Raw genomic sequence first — 18,997 nt, forward strand, 5'->3', positions numbered from 1 at the left:
ATCCTGTATAAACAACTAGCTGGGAGGACAAAAAAAAAATGAGTATATTTAGATTAAGCACTAAATGGTCAATCACAATCCACATAGTTTTGTTTACCAGAGGGTCTCCAGCATTTAACTCATTACTAGCTATAGTAAACAATAAATGCTGCCCTAGCCAGTTTGGCTCAGTGGATACAGCGTTGGCCTTTGGACTAAAGGGTTCCAGGTTCTACTCCGGTCTAGGGCCCGTACCTCAGTTGCAGGTTCCTTCCCGGCCCAGGACCTGGTCGGCACCCATGCAAGAGACAACCAATCGAAGTGTTTCTCTCACATTGATATTTTTCTCAGTCTTTCCCTCTCTCTCCCACTCTAAAAATCAGTGGAAAAACATCCTCAGGTGTAAAACAAACAAACAAAATGTGTACTTCTGAAATGTTTTGTTTTTTCAATATTTTATGGCCCCAGAATGTGATTTACCTATAATTAAAATAAGTCTATATAGCAAGCATTTACACAGCCTATTGTTATAATAGCCACTCCCATAATTAAAAACCTTGATTCTGTTATGCTTAGACCACAACTTTAAATAATACACCATAAATAAAAACATTCTATTTCAAACATCCAAACAGAGTTCTTTTGCCATTTTAATTCACAGGCTGTCCTGGCCGTGGCTTGGTTGTTTGGAGCATGGTCCCATACACCAGAAGGTGGCAGGTTCAATTCCTGATCAGGACACATACTCAGGTTTCAGGTTTGATCCCTGATTAGGGCACACACGGGAGGCAACCCATTGATGTGTCTCTCTCAGATGGTTGTTTCTCTCTCTCTCTGTCTCCCTCCCCCTCTAAAAATCAATTAAAAAAAAAAAAGACATATCCTTGTCTGGGGATTAAAAAAATTAAATACATTTCACAGACTGCTTTTTTAATGTGGGTGGTATACTTATCCTCTCTCAACTAGTAAAACCAAAAACCTTATTTCTCTCTTTTTTCTCAGAATTTTTCCTCTATTAAACTACCAAATGCGAGTAATAAAACACAATAATGAAAGAAAAATATATATAATTTATAAAATTGTATGCACACTTCCTGGAGAAAACATAAAGCTGATAACCCTGGGCTGTGTTTGTGTCCTAGGTTACTACCTCTCTCAACATTATCTTCAAGCCCAGCACTGAAATATTCACTGAAGGATCTTAAATATTGAACAATGAGGAAACATCAATTTATAGCTAACTTACAAATTCCTATGCAGGAATTTAGCTGAAGGACAAAAAATAAGGCAAGAAAAGGGATGACAGCTGATATCCCAGACAGCTTTATTCACGTTTATGTATGATTTACTCGTAAGGGTGGCAGGACTTAATGCAAATGAATGTAGAGGAAACTGTCAGCTGCCCTGTGGTTCAACCAATAGAAGCACAGCTCCATCTTGGCTGTGCACTAGACTGCATTACAAACAGACTGTACCATCGATACCATCGCTTCAACAGCAGCCCTTCAGACAAGAGGTAGGTTTATATGATTTTTTTTCATTCAGTAATACATGTCCTTATGATGCAGTATAAAAATATTTTACCATAAAAATCAAGCAGAAAGCTTTGTTCCTACTAAAAACCAAAATAAGCAATGTATTCATTTCATTGCTTGGCAGGATTTTATTATGGAAACATGAAGACTGGCTGTGCTATTTGAGAGCACCCTTACCATCTGTGCCTTAATGGAAAATTCATGACATTGTCTTTAACCGGATCTATAGCCAGACCTTAGAGTAAACCATAAGCATTTGATTTTAAATGGTTATTTGCTAATTTTATTTTCTCTGAACTATTTCATTTCAGCAGTTTGGTCTGCCTTAAACAAAGGATTTTTCTTCAAGAAAAATCTAAACTAAAAGCGAATCTTGGACTAAAGCTTTCTGATTATATATGTGCAAATTATATTGGCTAGTAAAAAGCAGTTGCTTACAAAAAAGTTTGATATATGTTAACAAATATGAGAAAATAATTCAGATTTATTTGATTTTGTGAATCTATAAAAATCACAACTGTGATATTTATATAAAAATAAAAAGACCATAAAGGTACCATTATGTAGGCTGCATTTTATTATAAAGAAATAGATAATTTCTAGAGCTTCAGACTTTCTAACATTTTAATTTCCTTACATAAGTAAAATCCTAAAGTCCACATTACTGTAATGTTCAAGTTATGCTATTTTTAAATGAAAACCTTTTTGAAATAGCCTTTCATTTTTGCATATGGCACAAAAAGATATAACAGTAACTTCGATGTTAAAGTTATTCTCAAATTTACCCTCACAATAAATATGAAGTCTTACTAATTCACTGCATTTAGAAATAAAAATATGTCCAAGGAACTGGTTAAGGTAGGATAGTACAGTACCTTTCAAAGTACTAATATTACTTTCATGGCTCAGATTAACCATTCATGTCTACTAAAAATCAGTAGCAATTGCTGACCAAATTTCTAATTTTATAATATTCAAGCATGAAAATATCATTATTTAGTAGATGCTAGAGTTCAAAGATATTACCTATAAATGTTGACCTAAAGATCCAACTTCTGCCCTTTTCTTTGCTGGGTGAATCTATTTAAAGAACTTTTTTTTTTCATAATTTTTATTTCTTTTATTTCTTAGCCTGCATATAGCTATTATAAGTAAAGTGTCCCTTATAAAGACTACAGGTTGCTATAAGAAGATATTAGATCTCTCCAGGTTCAGCACAATGGGGTTTGTTACCTAGAAAACATTCCTGTTTGCCATACAAAGTATGGGTACCCAAAAAGAGTCGCAGATAAAATAAAAACTACTTTGCAAAAAACAAAAAAACAAAAAGTTAACTTGTAACTCAAATTTCAGGTAAACTGTAAACTAAACCCCCTACCACCTACATTGTTTTAAAACCATAATCAGTCTACATTTCCCTGGTAACACATCTCTAGTTAGCACAGATGTAGGCTCATTGCTGTTTCACTGAACTGGCTAGAGGCATGGCCTGTCTCAGAGAGTTCCAAGGCTAAGTGTATTGCTCTATTTGTAAAGGCCATTTTTATTAATTGATCATATTTCAAAGTGACATGCTTAAAAGGCACTAGAAAATTCAATTCAAGGGCTTTTACCATAAATACAGCAAAAGCATAAATTTATTCTGATTTGGCAATTCAAGGTTTCAAAACAGTTCCTAGTCTTAGCCCCATAAATAATTTCACTAGAACCTTTTGAAATGGGAGGAAAAATACGTGAAGGTAATTATTCCAAAAATAACAAACTAAAGAAGTATATGGTATTTACCTTAACACTTCCCATTCCTGTAATGAAATTTTACTTTATTGTTTTAATATATTTTTATTGATTCCTGAGAGGGGGAGGGAGAGAGAGAGAAACATCAATGATGAAAGAGAATCATTGATGGGCTGCTCCCTGCACACCCCCTAACTGGGGATTGAACCCACAACCAGGCATGACCAGAATTACCCTTGACCAGAATTAAACCTGGGACCCCTTCAGTCCACAGGCCAATGTTCTATCCACTGAGACAAACTAGCTAGGGCTATAATGAAATTTTAAAGGGGTTAAGAGGGATGCAAAAAAGTACAGACTTTTCTTTGTCTTGTTGTGGGTTTTTTTTTGCCATTTTCTCTTACTTTTCAAAAGGCATGTTTATAGCATTTGCTTGATATAAATTTACATTTTAGTTTCAAAAATATAGTCTCAGGATATTAAAAAAATCCTAATGGCAAATATCTTTTTGCATGTCTAGGTATGTCTACTCCAAAGTAAATTCATTTTACCCTAAATTTAACACAAAAAATCACTAGAGCTCTACTGTACTTTGGGAGAAAAATAAATCACATGAAATATAAGGTGAAAAATGACTCCATATTATAAGGGTTTACTATTTTCAGCTATTCCCAAAAGCTAACTAGAAAGTGAATGTTTTAAGCTGCTCATCAGTTATCAATGCACTTACAGGGGGCACACTGTCATCATTTGTAACATAAACCTGACATGTACATACTCTTTCCTAAACTGCTTAGATGCTTCTAGCAAAGCTTACAATGCCCTGGGAGATGGCATACACTGCTGTCCACTGCATTATTACAAGCATTATGTATGATAAGCATATCTATATGAATAAGATATGCAGTCTAATCAAAATGACAGTGTTAGCCCTAGCTCAGCCGTGGGCAAACTACGGCCCGCGGGCCAGATCCGGCCCGTTTGAAATGAATAAAACTAAAAAAAAAAAAGACCCTTTTATGTAATGATGTTTACTTTGAATTTATATTAGTTCACACAAACACTCCATCCATGCTTTTGTTCCGGCCCTCTGGTCCAGTTTAAGAACCCATTGTGGCCCTCGAGTCAAAAAGTTTGCCCACCCCTGCCCTAGCTGGTTTTGCTCAGTGGATAGTGCGTCAGCCTGTGGAATGAAGGGTCCTGGGTTCGATTCCAGTCGAGGGCATATACCTCAGTTGCGGGCTCTTCCCCAGCCTGGGCCTTAGTCAGGACTCATGCAGGAGGCAACCAATCGATGTGTTTCTCTCACATCGATGTTTCTCTCTGTCTTTCCATCTTTCTTCCACTCTCTCTAAAATCAATGGAAAAATATCCTTGGGTCAGGATTTAAAAAAAAAAAAAAAAAAGACAGTGTTTGATAATCCTAATTTTTTAGAATCCAGAAATCTCAATAAATGTACTAAATAGATATAAAACACAATAGATTTTTAAAAGCCAAAGGTAAGGAATACTTTTAAAATATATTTGGTTTTGAGTAAGTAATATAGTCAAACGGTTCAAAACCTAAAAGAATGTCCAGTTGGTGTGGCTCAGTTGTTGAGCAGTATGAATCAGGAGCACGGATCGATTCCCAATCAAGGCACATGCCCAGGTTGCAGGCTTGATCCCCAACGTGGGGCATACAAGAGGCAGTCAATCAATGATTCTCTCTCATCACTGATGTTCCTATCTCTCTCTCTCTGAAATCAATCAAAATATATTTTTAAAAACCTAAAAGAATGTAACCAGGTATATCTAGAGAAATCTCACACACACCCCTGCCCCCCAAATCTACTGTCCACCTAAGCCCACAAGTAATCACTGTTTGTATATTCAAGATTTTTGTGCAGATACAAGCAAATAAAAATATATATTTCCCCCTTTCCTATACATGCTGTACTGTACCTTGCTCTTTTCACTTAACATATCCTAAAAATCTTTCCATATCACCACACAATTACCTCATCCTATCTAATAATAGACAAACATGGTAACTGACCGTACCTTCGCTATGCCTCCCATTGGCTAATCAGCATGATATGCAAATTAACCGCCAACAAACATGGCGGCTAATTTGCATACTGCAGGCAGGGCAGGACACCAGGAGCCACCATCCAGGCCCCTGTGTGCAACCCCAGGAGCCGCCAGAAAGCCAGGCCGCAGGCAAGACGATCCCCTGGGACTCAGGAGCCCCCTTGCCTGCGGCCCGTGATCGTGATCGGAAAGCCAGGCCGCAAGGTGGCCCCCTGGAACCCAGGAGCCCGTGTGCGAGGTCTGCAGGCGAAGCAGCAATCAAGCTATGAGGGGGAGGGTGGGAGGCAGAAGGAGCTACGGGAGCAGCTCTGGCCAGACTGAAGACTCCCGCTGGAGCGAGGAGCAAAAACTGAAGGCTCAAGCCACAGCGAAGACTGTGTCCAGAGCGAAGATGGAAGGCGGTGGCCAGAGTGAAGGTCTGGGTCCCAGGTACCAGAGGAAAACTGGTGCTGGCAGCCAGGGGAAAGAAAGCCTACTGCACGAATCTTCGTGCAACAGGCCTCTAGTTCATGAATAATAGTCAATTGGGTTGATAGTCTATATTAACTTTAACCATAAAAATAGTTCACTAATGGGTACAAGTTAACTTCAAATAATTTAGTTGTGTGTCTGCCTGCCTGCCTGCCCCTACTTCCTCTCCTCCCCTTCCACTCCCTCCTTCTATTTATGTATGGGGGAAAGGGCCTGAAAAAATTTTAAGCAATTCATTTATACCTCAAAAATAAACAGAATATGAAGCTACTTAAACCAACTTTCTAATCATTTTTAAATCTCATTTTGAAAAAGTAACTTAGTCTTTACAAATTCTCCCATTTTAAAGTCAAAACAAATTTAAAAAAGGCCTACTCATAATAGATTAAAATACAAAGTAAGAATTTCAGTATAATTTCAACCATGTATGAGTTATAGATTTATATAGCCAATTTCTAGGAAGAAAGAACAATAATTAAAAGTTTGATATGTTTGGGAGATAGGATTCTGGGTAAAACTTTTAGATTTTTTTTTAATTGTATGATATTTCTGAAATCAATAGTATACTAACACTTTAAATTAACATAAAGTTAATTAATAAGGTAGATTAAACTAATTTGAGGGGCATAATGTGGAAATTGCCTCACTCTTTCTCCTCCCTCCCTATTACTGTTTCCTTGTAGTCACTGCTAATGCAGATTTAGAAGAAAACCCCTCAGATTTTTTTCCCCCCAGAGATTAAAAAGGAATCAACCTGAAAGGCCTTAACCAAAAATCTAAAAAATACTTTCATCAATACTGGAAAGGTCCCAGGGATAGCACAAGCAAAATTATTACATAGACCCTTATGTCATTTTTTCCTATTCTACCTACCCATATAAGTGGCACTGTCCCCTACTTCCCCAAGGACCTACTATTCTTCCTTTCCCTCTCTATTTGCTCTGCTTTTCAAAAAGGGCCTGAAACTCATTCATACTGAAGTAAAAATAACTGTAACAAAGTGTGTTACCCCTCCCAGGAATATCTGCATCTTAGTAGTGCTAAAAATCTTAAAGGAGTTCCAAAGCTGAACTTATTGTGGGGGGTGTGTGTGCCATGAAAGACTGGATCAAAAAGGACTTATGTTTCCATTTAGTCTGTTATTGTGGGTTACTTGACTATTTGTGTGCATGATGATTAGAACAGAGGCAGCAATAATGGAGAAGTTAGAGGGGTAGCCTATCAGGAAATCTACATTATATAACTCTATGTGAATGGCACCCCACAATACAATATGAATGGTGCTCCCTGGAGCTGTCAACATTGCAACCCTGCTCTCTATACAGTGATGGCGAACCTATGACACGCGTGTCAGCGGTGACACGCAAACTCATTTTTTTGGTTGATTTTTCTTTGTTAAATGGCATTTAAATATATAAAATAAATATCAAAAATATAAGTCTTTGTTTTACTATGGTTGCAAAGATCAAAAAATTTCTATATGTGACACGGCACCAGAGTTAAGTTAGGGTTTTTCAAAATGCTGACACGCCAAGCTCAAAAGGTTCGCCATCACTGCTCTATAAGAACATGCTCTGGCCCTGGCTGATGTGGCTTAGGTGATTGAGCATTTTCCCGTGCACCTAAAGGTCACTGGTTCAATTCCTGGTCAGGGCACATACCCAGGTTTTGGGTTTGATCCCCAGTTGGGGTGCATGTGGAAGGCAACCAATCAATGTTTCTCTCTCACTTTGATGTTTCTCTCTCTCAAATCAATAAACATATTTTTAAAAAATGCTCAGAAGAAAAAAATTCAAAGGCCAGAAGAGGGTAACTTTGAAAGGCTAATTCTCCAGATACAGTTTGAAAATGATGTAATGTAACACATACTGGGTTACAGACAACGTATTTTTGTATGTCCCAGAACTAATAGAAGCAATTGGTTCAATTACGGTACATTAGTCTGTTATCCTTCATTTCAAGATAAAGGATCCCAAGCACCATAAAACTGAAGAATTCTTGCCCAGACAGTGTGGCTCAGGAGGTCACAATTCGATTCCCGGTCAGAACACATGCCCAGATTGAGGGCTTGATCCCTAGTGTGGAGCATACAGAAGGCAGCCTGATCAATAGTTCTCTCTCATCATTGATGTTTCTCTCTCACTCTCTCCCTCCTCTCTGAAGTCAATAAAATATATTTTACAAAAAAAAAAACACCTGAAGAATTCTTAAATCCAAAAAGAAAAATAAATTGAAGCCTTTACTTTTGGCCTCAGATCATCAACTTAACCTTCAAAACACATGAAAGAAGGAACCAAGTCCATCCAGAGAGGTGAAGGGATTTGTCAAGCAAATCTGACTTCAGAAAACAAGAACCTTAGAAGATATCAATTTATCAAGCCCAAAGTTTTAAAATTATATCTATAAAGGAAACAAAGAAATCTAAAGGAATTATATTGTTACTAGTGCCCCGGTGCATGGATTCATGCAGATTGAAAGGAAATTAATTAGAAAGTGGCCAACAGAACAGGACTGGGCGAGATGGGCCGTACATGCCCTGGAGCCAACCTCCCAAGGTCTCTTCTCTGCCAGCCCCTTCTCAGTCAGCTGAGGCGGTGCTGAGGCTTGAAGAGCATCTGTGGAGTGAGCAAGGTCCCTCCGGATGGTGGGGTCCTTCTGCCTGGCCTGTGGGGATCAGGCCAAAACCGGCTCTCTGACATCCCCCAAAGGGTCCTGGATTGCTAGAGGGCAGTTTTCGGGTGATGTATCCCAGAATCGGCTACCTCCTCTCTGGTTCCGGGGTGCATCACCCGAGAACCGCTGCTGCCAAGTCACCACAGCTCAGCACCTCCTGCATTGAGTGTCTGCCCCCTGGTGGTCACTGTGCATCATAGCTGCTGGTCGGATGGTCCCTTAACCTTTTATATATATATAGATAGATGGCTTTAGGTTTTAATCTTTAACACTCTCAAATCAGGGCAACAAATCTCAGGTCAACAAGAGCAAAAGTTAATGCAAGAATACTGAAACTTTAACTCACTAGCTAATTTTGTGAAATGGAATAATTCAATAAATGATAACTTTGGGGCATTAAATTTGCCTGTTTTTTAAAATATATGTATAGGTCATTTAGGCACATGAAACATTTAGACACAAATAAAACTAAGATTTTAATTTCTTCATAGGCAACTTAATTTAACTTTTCTTTCTCTACTATTTTTCACTCAGCCACTATTCCCTGATTCAGGTCCCTGTCCTTGAAGTTTAAAGGAGTGGAAATAGGAGCCGAAAATACACAGAACTAAGAAGGTGAGAGGATCCACAAGGGCATTTTAAAGAATATAACTTTAAAACGCAAAGAGTTCCTGACCACTTCTTTAGTCAAACTTTAAACCAATGCAGCTGCCTTTTTTCCCTTCCCAGTTAATTTCAGTGTATGAATATTAAAAATACATACTTGTTTAACAAATAATATACACAGAAATATATAGTATGGTTTACAGACTACAGTGGCATAGATACAGAAAAAATTAGCCAGGCCACTGTGGCTCAGTGGTTGACTGTTGAACTAGGAGATCACAGTTTGATTGCCGATCAAGACACATTTCCCGCCAGAACTGGTTTGGCTCAGTGGATAGAGCATTGGCCTGCGGACTCAAGGGTCCCGGGTTCGATTCCGGTCAAGGGCATGTGCCTTGGTTGCCGGCACATCCCCAGTGGGGGGCATGCAGGAGGCAGCTGATCGATGTTTCTCTCTCATCGACGTTTCTAACTCTCTATCCCTCTCCCTTCCTCTCTGTAAAAAATCAATAAAATATATTTTTTTTTTTAAAAAAGACACATTTCCGGGTTTCAGGCTAGACCCCCCATTAGGGGATGTGCAGGAGGCAACCTATCAATGATTCTCATAATTGATGTTTCTATCCCTCTCTCCCGCTCCTCTCACTAAAATCAATACATTTTTTTAAAAGAAAAAATTAACACCATTAAATGTGTTTTTAAATTTACTTATTGAATTAATAAATACCATTCAGGCATTAATTCTGGCAGATAAGGAAGACTCAGATCGCCTATATAAATTTATTAACAAATCTTAGCACTGAGATTTGGATTGCTAAATCTGTAGAGTCTGGTTACATATATTCATTTTCTATCTTTTTATAGATTCAAAAGAACAATACAAGAAGTGGAATCCTAAGAATGGCCTCCCTGAGCTCCAGCCTATGGAATGAAACCACCACATCTGTTTATCAGTACCTTGGTTTTCAAGTTCAAAAAATTTACCCTTTCCATGATAACTGGAACACTGCCTGCTTTGTCATTCTGCTTTTATTTATATTTACAGTGGTATCTTTAGTGGTGCTGGCTTTCCTTTATGAAGTGCTTGACTGTTGCTGCTGTGTAAAAAACAAAACGGTGAAAGACTTGAAAAGTGAACCTAACCCTCTTAGAAGCATGATGGATAACATCAGAAAACGTGAAACTGAAGTGGTCTAGCACTCTACATAAGATGAGCAAAATCTCTGAAAACAGCCTTCAACTTTGGAGAAAAAAATTTTCTGAGACCAACTGTTATTATAAAATTGACTGACTTTGAATGATTAAGAGATTTCTACTAGAACAGTGGTTCTCAACCTTCTGGCCCTTTAAAAACAGTTCCTCATGTTGTAACCCAACCATAAAATTATTTTCGTTGCTACTTCATAACTGTAATGTTGCTACTGTTATGAATCGTAATGTAAATATCTGACATGCAGGATGGTCTTAGGCAACCCCTGTGAAAGGGTCATTCAACCACCAAAGGGGTCATGACCCACAGGTTGAGAACCGCTGTACTAGAAGAAAAAGACAAGTTAAATATGTATTGTGTGTGTGTATCCCTTTCATTAAATATACAGTAAAACTTCATAAATGTGAATAACTTACCAATCTCTTTAAAATGACACTTTAAAAACTTAGATAGCCCGGCCGGCGTGGCTCAATGGATAGAGCATCGGCCTGCAGACTGAAGGGTCCCAGGTTCGATTCTGGTCAAGGACATGTACCTTGGTTGCAGGCACATCCCCAGTATTGGGTGTGCAGGAGGCAGCTGACCAATGTTTCTCTCTCATCGATGCTTCTAACTCTCTATCCCTCTCCCTTCCTCTCTATAAAAAAATCAATAAAATATATTAAAAAAAACTTAGATGAAAGATTCCTAGAATTCAATATTAAGCAGCAAAAGGGAAACTGGAAAATATAAGCAAGGCTAATGATGCCAAAGCAACTTATATCTAAACAAATTATGTGGACTAAAAAATAGAGTACTATGCCCTGGCCAGTGTGGCTCAGCTGGTTGGAGTATCTTCCCGTGCACCAAAGGGTCACACGGGTTTGACTCCTGGTCAGGGCACATACCCAGGTTGTGGGGGTTCGATCCCAGATCAGGGTGCATACAAGAGGCAACTGATCAATGTTTCTCTCTCTCTCTCAACTGATCAGTGTTTCTCTCCCCACCCCTTCCTTCCCTCCATCCCTCCCTCCCCCTTCCTCCTCTCAAAAAATCAATTAAAAAAATAGAGGGGAGCAATGGGGGGAAAAGGGGAACATCCTATATAATAAAAGCGTAATATGCAAATTGGCCTAAGGTCGAACAGCGGGACGACCATCCAGGACCAGGCTATGACACCCACTGGCACCAGGCCAGTCAAGGCAGTGGAATGTGATTGGTTGGGGGCCCAGCCATTGCCCCATGATCACCCCACAGAGGGAGGCCCAGGCCACCAGCCAGGGGCGGGCAATCAAATGGGGGGCTCCACGATCGCCCCAAAGAGGGAGGCCCAGGCCACCGACCAGCAGGCTGCAGCGGGTGGGCGGGGCCTCCCTTTTCGAGGGAAGCCCGGGTCCCGGGTGCCGGCGGCAGGAGGGAAGCCAGTGCTGGCAGCTGGAGAAAGGAAGGCCTACTCTTGCACGAATATCCTGCATCAGGCCTCTAGTCTGTAATAATCTCAACAATAAAGATTTTTTTTTAAAAAAAGAGTATTACATCTACATGTATTTTGGTAATAAAAATACTTCCACTTAAAGTCTCTACTTATTAAAAAGCAGTATTTTCTAGTTTACTGAAGACAACTTACACGTTTTGAAAGTAGGATTACTGTAACAAAAATCTCAAAATACTCAGAAAGGTCACAAGTAAACTTGCATAAAAATTTTATTAAATGGACTAACTGTTGCCCAGCCGGTGTGGCTCAGTGGCTGAGCATCAACCCAGGAACCAAGAGGTTGCTGTCAATTCCTGGTCAGGGCACATGCCCGGGTTGCAGGTCAATCCCCAGTAGGGGGTGTGCAGGAGACAGCTGATCAATGAGTTTCCTCTCTTATCGATGTTTCTATCTTTCTATCCTTCTTCCTTCCTCTTTCTAAAAATAAATAAAAACTTTTTTCTTTTTTTAACATGGACTAACTGTTGAAATACAAGGTCTAAGAAGGGTCAGGTTATCTTCAAGCTAAGACTTACTAGTACACCCCCTAAACTGCATTTCTTGAGCTTGTGCTTTCAGTTTGCTTCTCATATTCACACTCTCAAGGACTAAGATACCCAATGTAGAAAAGACTGCAAAATAAAAGTCAAGATAGGATCACTCAACACCTGTTAAGAAATAACAGCAGTTTTATTTCTTGGAATTCCATTGACTATACACGTATTATATTTTACTAGAGGTCCAGTGCACAGTCCCTCGGCCTGGCCTGCACCCACTCGAAATCTGGGACCCCTCAGGGGATGTCAGACTGCCAGTTTCGGCCCGATCCCCGCAGGCCAGGCCGAGGGACCCCACTAGTGCACAATCGGGGCCGATGAGGGACCGCGGGAGGGCTCCAGGGCATGTCCGGCCCATCTTGCCCAGTACCCATAGGCCGGACCCCAGCATCAAGCTAACCTACAAGTAGGAGTGTCTTCCCCTGGTGGCAGTGTGCAACATAGCAACTGGTCGAATGAATGGTCAGACACTTAACATATTAGGCTTTTATTATATAGGATAACCCTAATACTTTTTTGCTACTGCCCATGCCTTTAGGGCAGAAATGCCACTCCTGAAAATTTATTGAGCAATTAGTTCAAAAGAAAAAAAAAGCTCAAGATACAAAGATGTTTATAATAGCATTACTAAAAATAACAAAAAGTTGGAAATAACAGCTTAAATGTGGCACATTAACTTAACAGATTATTAAGAAGTTACTGAAAATTATGACAAAATAGAAAATATTTGCTTTATAAAGTGAAAATATCTGTCATTTTCAATTTAGAGAAGCCTCACTGCCGATCTGAAATAGCTTTTCCACAAAATATTTTTTATATATTTTCTAACATTAGTAACATATCCAGTTTTCAAAGGACTTGTGAAATCTAAGTATGCAAAATACTCTGGTAGTCAGGAACTATTCTGAGCATTGTTAAAACCACATTTCCATAAACAATAAATTTTGGGTCCTTGCCCCAGATGGAAAGCATATAGGTTCTTTAACTAGATTATTTGATAATGTAGACTATCAACTTTTCCCTAACTTACCCTGTAATTTATTTAATCACTCAACGAATAAGTATTGAATGCTTCTATGTCTGAGGGACTAGGTTACAATAGCAAACAGTAATCAATTCATCCAGCCAGTGTGGTTCAGTGGTTGAAAGTCAACCTATGAACCAGGAGGTCATGGTTCAATTTTGGGTCAGAGGATATGCCCGGGTTACAAGTTTGATCCCCAGTAGGGGGCATGCAGGAGACAGCCGATCAATGATTCTCTCTCAGCGCGGATGTTTCTATCTCTCTCTCCCTCTCCCTTCCTCTCTGAAATCAATAAAAGATATATTTTTTTAAAAAACAATTATAAAACTCTTAGAAGAAAACAGTAAATTTTCATGACCTTAGGTTAGGCAAAGATTTCTTAGATATGACACCAAGAGCACAAGTGATAAGAAATTGGATCGAGAAATTACATCTGGATTATATAAAGAACTCTTACAAATCCATAGTAAGAAAACAACCCAATATTTTTCTAGTGGGCAAAAAATGTGAACAGACATTTCACCAAAGAAGACACATGAATGGTCAAATAAGCACATGAGATGACATCCAACATCATTAATCATTAGAGAACTGCATATTAAAACCAAAATACCATTTTATATCCACTAGAATGACTATGATCAGAAAGACAGGAATAACAAGTCTTGGCAAGAATAAGAAAAGAATGAAACCTTCATACATTAATGGTGAGAATGTAAAATAGCACGACCATTTTGGTAGTTCCTTAAAAAGTTAAACATAAAGTTACCACATGACCCAGAAATTCTACTCTTAGGTCTCTTTACAAGGAAAAAATAAAAAGGTGTCCATATAAAGACTTATCCATAAATGTCCACAGCAGCACTATTCATAGTAATCAAAAAGTGGAAGGAATATAAATGTCTATTAATTGGCTCTAGCTACTTTGGCTCAGTGGATAGAGTGTCAGCCTGCAGACTGAAAGGTCCCAGATTCAATTCCGGTCAAGGGCACACGCCTAGGTTGCGGGCTCGATCTCTAGTATGGAGCATGCAGGAGGCAGCCGATCAATGATTCTCTCTCATCATTGATGTTTCTCTCTCTCTCTCCCTCTCCCTTCCTCTCTGAAACCAATAAAAATTAACTGGTGCATGGATAAACAAATTGTGGTATATCCCTATAATAGAATACTCTTCAGCAATAAAATGGAATGAAGTCCTATTACATGCTCCAACATGGATAGAATTCTGGACAAAATACAGCAAACTGAATTCCACAACAAATGAAAAGATTATATACTACAACCAAGGATTTTTTCCAAGAATTCAAGGTTGGTTTAACATATGAAAATCAATGAACATAATATACTGTTGTTATTAAACGATCAAGTTAGTGTTCTTTAGTCTAACAGATGCTAAATAAAAAAGAAGCCCCACACTAAGGACCACATATTGTCCAATTTCACATATATGAAATATTCAGAAAAGACAAATACAGAGACAGAAAGTAGATTATTAGTTGGCTGGGGTGGAAATAAGGAACAACTGCAAATGGGCACAAGGAATCTTTTGGGGGTGATGGAAATGTTCTAAAATTGGATTTTGCTGCCTGGCTGGCATGATTCAGTGGTTGAATCAGGAGATTGAACCTTGAATCAGGAGATCATGGTTCAATTCCCGGTCCAGACATATGCCCAGATTGCAGGCTCAATCCTCTGTGTGGGGCGTGCAGGAGGCAGCTGATCAATGATTCTCTCTCATCATTGATGTTTCTATCTCCCTCTCCCTCTCCCTTTCTCTCTGAAATCAATAAAAATATATTTTTAAAAATAAAATAAGGTAACCTAAATTCTAACTACAACACAAGACTTTTAACATCTTAAGAGCAAAATATTCTCTCATCATTACATCCTTTCTACTTAAAGTGCCTAACAATTGATGAATGAACTGAAAAATGAACTTGCCATTACTAAACCATTTTCTGAAAAATAAAAACTAAACAGTTCTAGTCAATTTTACTAACCTGAATTTTGTTTAGAGCCTGATGACCCTCCATGTTCTAGTTTTGCCTTCTTCTTCTTCGATGATGATGAAGTTGATGACTCAGAAGGTACTGAACGTTTTTCTACTACAGGAGTGGAAAGAGCTCGTTTTTTGAACAGCTCCCTTTCTCTCAAAAGGCTTGGATCCATAATGCTGCAAAGATAAAAGTCAGTACCTTTGATACAGATTCCAGTCACTCAAACCTATGTGCTAAATTTGTAAGTCTCAACAAGAGTTACTTCCCAAACAAAATTACCTTGTTACTAGTTGTCTAGCATTTGTACTCACTGACTCATTCACTCAAAAAATCTTTAATGAGGGCCTATTATTGTGCCAAACACTGTGCTAGGCATTAGTAAAGGGAAATAGAGAAAACTCTAGAACTGCACACTCCAACTTGGTAGGCGCTGGCCACATGTGCCTATTGAGCACTGAGTGGGGCTAGAGTTGAGATGTACTCTAAGTGTAAAATATACATCAGATGGAAAAGACTTAGTACAAAGAACAGAACTTATAATACTGCTAATGACATATTTTCGACTGATTCTACACTGATGTGATATTTTAGATATACTGGATTAAGGAAAATATTAAAATTAATTTACCCTAAATTTTTTAGAAACCATGGCTACTAGAAAATTGTAAATTACATGTCTGACTCACACTTGAAGCTTACATTGCAATTCCACTGGACAACATGGCTCTAGAAACAACATCGAGAATGCTGTCTACAGCCTAACCGGTTTGGCTCAGTGGATAGAGCGTCGGCCTGCGGACTGAAAGGTCCCAGGTTCGATTCCGGTCAAGGGCATGTACCTTGGTTGCGGGCATATCCCCAGTAGGAGATGTGCAGGAGGCAGCTGATCGACGTTTCTCTCTAATCGATGTTTCTAACTCTCTATCTCTCTCCCTTCCTCTCTGTAAAAAAATCAATAAAATATATTTAAAAAAAAAAAAGAATGCTGTCTACAGCCTAACCGCCTAACCGGTTTGGCTCGGTGGATAGAGCGTCAGCCTGCGGACTGAAAGGTCCCAGGTTCGATTCCAGTCAAGGGCATGTACCTCTGTTGAGGGCACATCCCCAGTAGGAGGTGTGCAAGAGGCAGTTGATCGATGTTTCTCTCTCATCGATGTTTCTAACTCTCTATCCCTCTCCCTTCCTCTCTGTAAAAAAATCAATAAAATATATTAAGGAAAAAAAAAAAAAAAGTAGGGGAGACAAGCCTAAAACAGGAAGCATCTGTTTATTTCCCCTTGTAAAGACAGGTGATTAACCCAGGCTCTGAAGCATGATTTAAACACAAACTTAAATAAAAAGTCTTACAGTTGAAGGAAACCTAAGTGCTTATGGCATTTGATCCTCAGGACCCGATGAGATCAAAGGGATCCATTTTAATTACTCTTAAAATGTAAACTCGGAAGTGAAGAGTTATGGTTAAGGTCACATCAGCTGGAAGTCCTTGGACCAGAACCCAAATAGCCTAACTCCCGCCGAACCGGTTTGGCTCAGTGGATAGAGCGTCGGCCTGCGGACTAAAGGGTCCCGGGTTCGATTCCGGTCAAGGGCATGTACCTGGGTTGCAGGCACATCCCCAGTAGGAGATGTGCAGGAGGCAGCTGATCGATGTCTCTCTCATCGATGTTTCTAACTCTCTATCTCTCTCCCTTCCTCTCTGTAAAAAATCAATAAAATATATTTAAAAAAAAAAAATAGCCTAACTCCCTAACTCAGTGCTCCACGATCCACACCTGAGTCACTGGTTAAGCCTCGAGTCTAAAACACTCTGGGTCACATGTTATTTATTTACTGCTTGTAAGCCCGGTGCTCAATGCTTTCCTGTTCTCAAATGCACGCTTCTTGAAGGCCAGGATTTCTCTCTCGGCGCTCCGAGGCCTTCCCCAGCATGGTGGCCCAAGGGGCACTTGATTCGGGGGTCAGAAGGCTCCGATCCGGATCCAGTCCTCGGTTTAGGTGGCCTTTATGACTCCTTACTCCACACCTGAAACGCTGGTAAAGTCCCGTGTGTAAAAGGTGTGACACTGATCACAGGCAAAGGCCCAGAGCAGAAAGCCAAATGGCTATCGCCAACAAAAGCTCCGCCCAACTTTGCCTCCTTCCTTTAGAAGGCCCGTCACTATTGGCCGAGTTTTACATGCGTGGTCCACAGGGCACACAGCCCTGCCCGTGTTACACTGAAACCACCACCACTCCGGGACTTCACGTGTCCACGTGTCACGGACACCGAGAAGCCAACATTAAGTCACAATCTCCTGAATCCACGTTCTTTCCCGTAACATCGTTCGGCTTCTCTCAACCTTTCCACTCTCGTCTTGGGCTTGGGTCGCTGCCTAAGCCTCCGAGGTGCCACCGGCACCCAAGGACCCTGCGATGAATGGCGGCAAGCTGAGAAGGGGCTGCTTACATCCCAAAGGTGGGAGAGAAATGGACCGCGGCGTGTCGTTTCGAGAACACCTTTAGGCTTTGCAGAAAACCACCATTAGACACGAGGTCTCCAAAAGGCTGCTTACAACAAACAACGGACTGTTGCTTGTTGAGCATCTACATCACAGCCTTTAGCTGGCGGGACACCGTGGCTCCCCGAACTCCACACACAGGGTCCGCTCAGCTCCTGCTAAGGTACACTTGGGGGCGAGGACGAGGCTCACCGCGAATTCCCCCTTCCCACCCAAAAGTTTGCTCCCTAAACCGCCGGCCTCAGACAATGCTCCCAAGAAGTTGTTCGGATGTTGCGGTGTTTTGCGCAGAGCACGGCAGCCCCAGCCACCCGGAGGGTGGAAACCGCGCTCGCCCCGCCGGAGGCGGCGTCCGGAGGAACAACAGGCCGGAACCCGCGCCCCCCGCCCGGCGGCGGCAGCCCCTACCTGAGCGAGGAGGGCCGCCCCACGCGACCTACGCCGCCTCCCCGCGCCTCCGCCTCGGCCAGCCACTCACGCCCGCGTGGCGGCCGCTTCCAGCTCCTGCTCAGCGTCCCCGCCGGCCCGAACGCTCACCCAGCCTTGCCCCGCCACGCCGGGGTCCGTGCACTGGCGGCGAAGGAGGAGGGACTCGGCCCGGAGCCCCGCCCACCACTTCCGGATCAGGTTGCTCAAACCTCAATCCCGGCAGCCACCGCGGCGCCTCCGGCCGCCTCCAACGCGCGTGCGTCCTCACGTGCTCCGCTAGGGGTCCCGCGGGAGGATAATCAGCCAGCTGGAGCGTTCTGGGTCTCCATGGCAATGGGAGGATGGCTGGCGTCGGGAGGTGAACAGGCTCAGGTGCGAGGCAAGTAGCAGCCGCCAAGATGGAAATCTTTCCTTTGCAGGAATGTAAAGCTACCAGATCTGCTTTGGAATCTGTTTAACGCAAGTGGCAACGTGATTTTCCAGGTTATTGTCTGCCAGGTTTTTGTGACTTTACAGGAAATGCCTGTTATGGGCGTCTAAACTTCAAAGAACATGGCTCCAGCTCTTTCTGTTGCAAGTGAGAAAACAAGACGACTAGGGAAGCTAAATGGCTTGCTCAAGACAGCCCAACCAGAAAGTTTGCTACAGAGTCTTAGTTTATAGCTAAGGCTCTGTAGCAAATCCTGGAGTGAAGCCCTTTCTGAATTCCCAACCACCACACCTGTGAACTCTCTCAGAAAAGGATTTCGAATTCAGA

The 18,997-nt window shown here is 40.9% G+C and overlaps 2 protein-coding genes across 2 annotated transcripts in view; one reads left to right on the top strand and one right to left on the bottom strand.

The window, feature by feature from the left end:
- The window catches only part of GTF2E2 (general transcription factor IIE subunit 2), a 95,828-nt gene extending 77,445 nt beyond the window's left edge, over nucleotides 1–18,383 (bottom strand). Inside the window, exons 1-2 of the mRNA XM_081083045.1 lie at nucleotides 18,220–18,383; nucleotides 15,317–15,489 (exon numbers count right to left, since the gene is read on the bottom strand). Coding sequence (XP_080939171.1) covers nucleotides 15,317–15,485 — 169 coding nt within the window. The 5' untranslated portion in view covers nucleotides 15,486–15,489; nucleotides 18,220–18,383. The remainder of the gene's footprint in view (nucleotides 1–15,316; nucleotides 15,490–18,219) is intronic.
- Nucleotides 1,428–10,984, top strand: SMIM18 (small integral membrane protein 18). Its single transcript, XM_081084600.1, has 3 exons — nucleotides 1,428–1,495; nucleotides 9,000–9,080; nucleotides 9,936–10,984. Exon 3 carries the CDS (start codon nucleotides 9,972–9,974, stop codon nucleotides 10,266–10,268), a length of 297 nt encoding a protein of 98 aa, XP_080940726.1. The 5' UTR covers nucleotides 1,428–1,495; nucleotides 9,000–9,080; nucleotides 9,936–9,971; the 3' UTR covers nucleotides 10,269–10,984.
- Nucleotides 18,384–18,997: the final 614 nt, after the last annotated feature.

The sequence above is a fragment of the Myotis nattereri genome (assembly GCF_964212035.1).
Source record: "Myotis nattereri genome assembly, chromosome: 2".
NCBI lineage: Eukaryota > Metazoa > Chordata > Mammalia > Chiroptera > Vespertilionidae > Myotis > Myotis nattereri.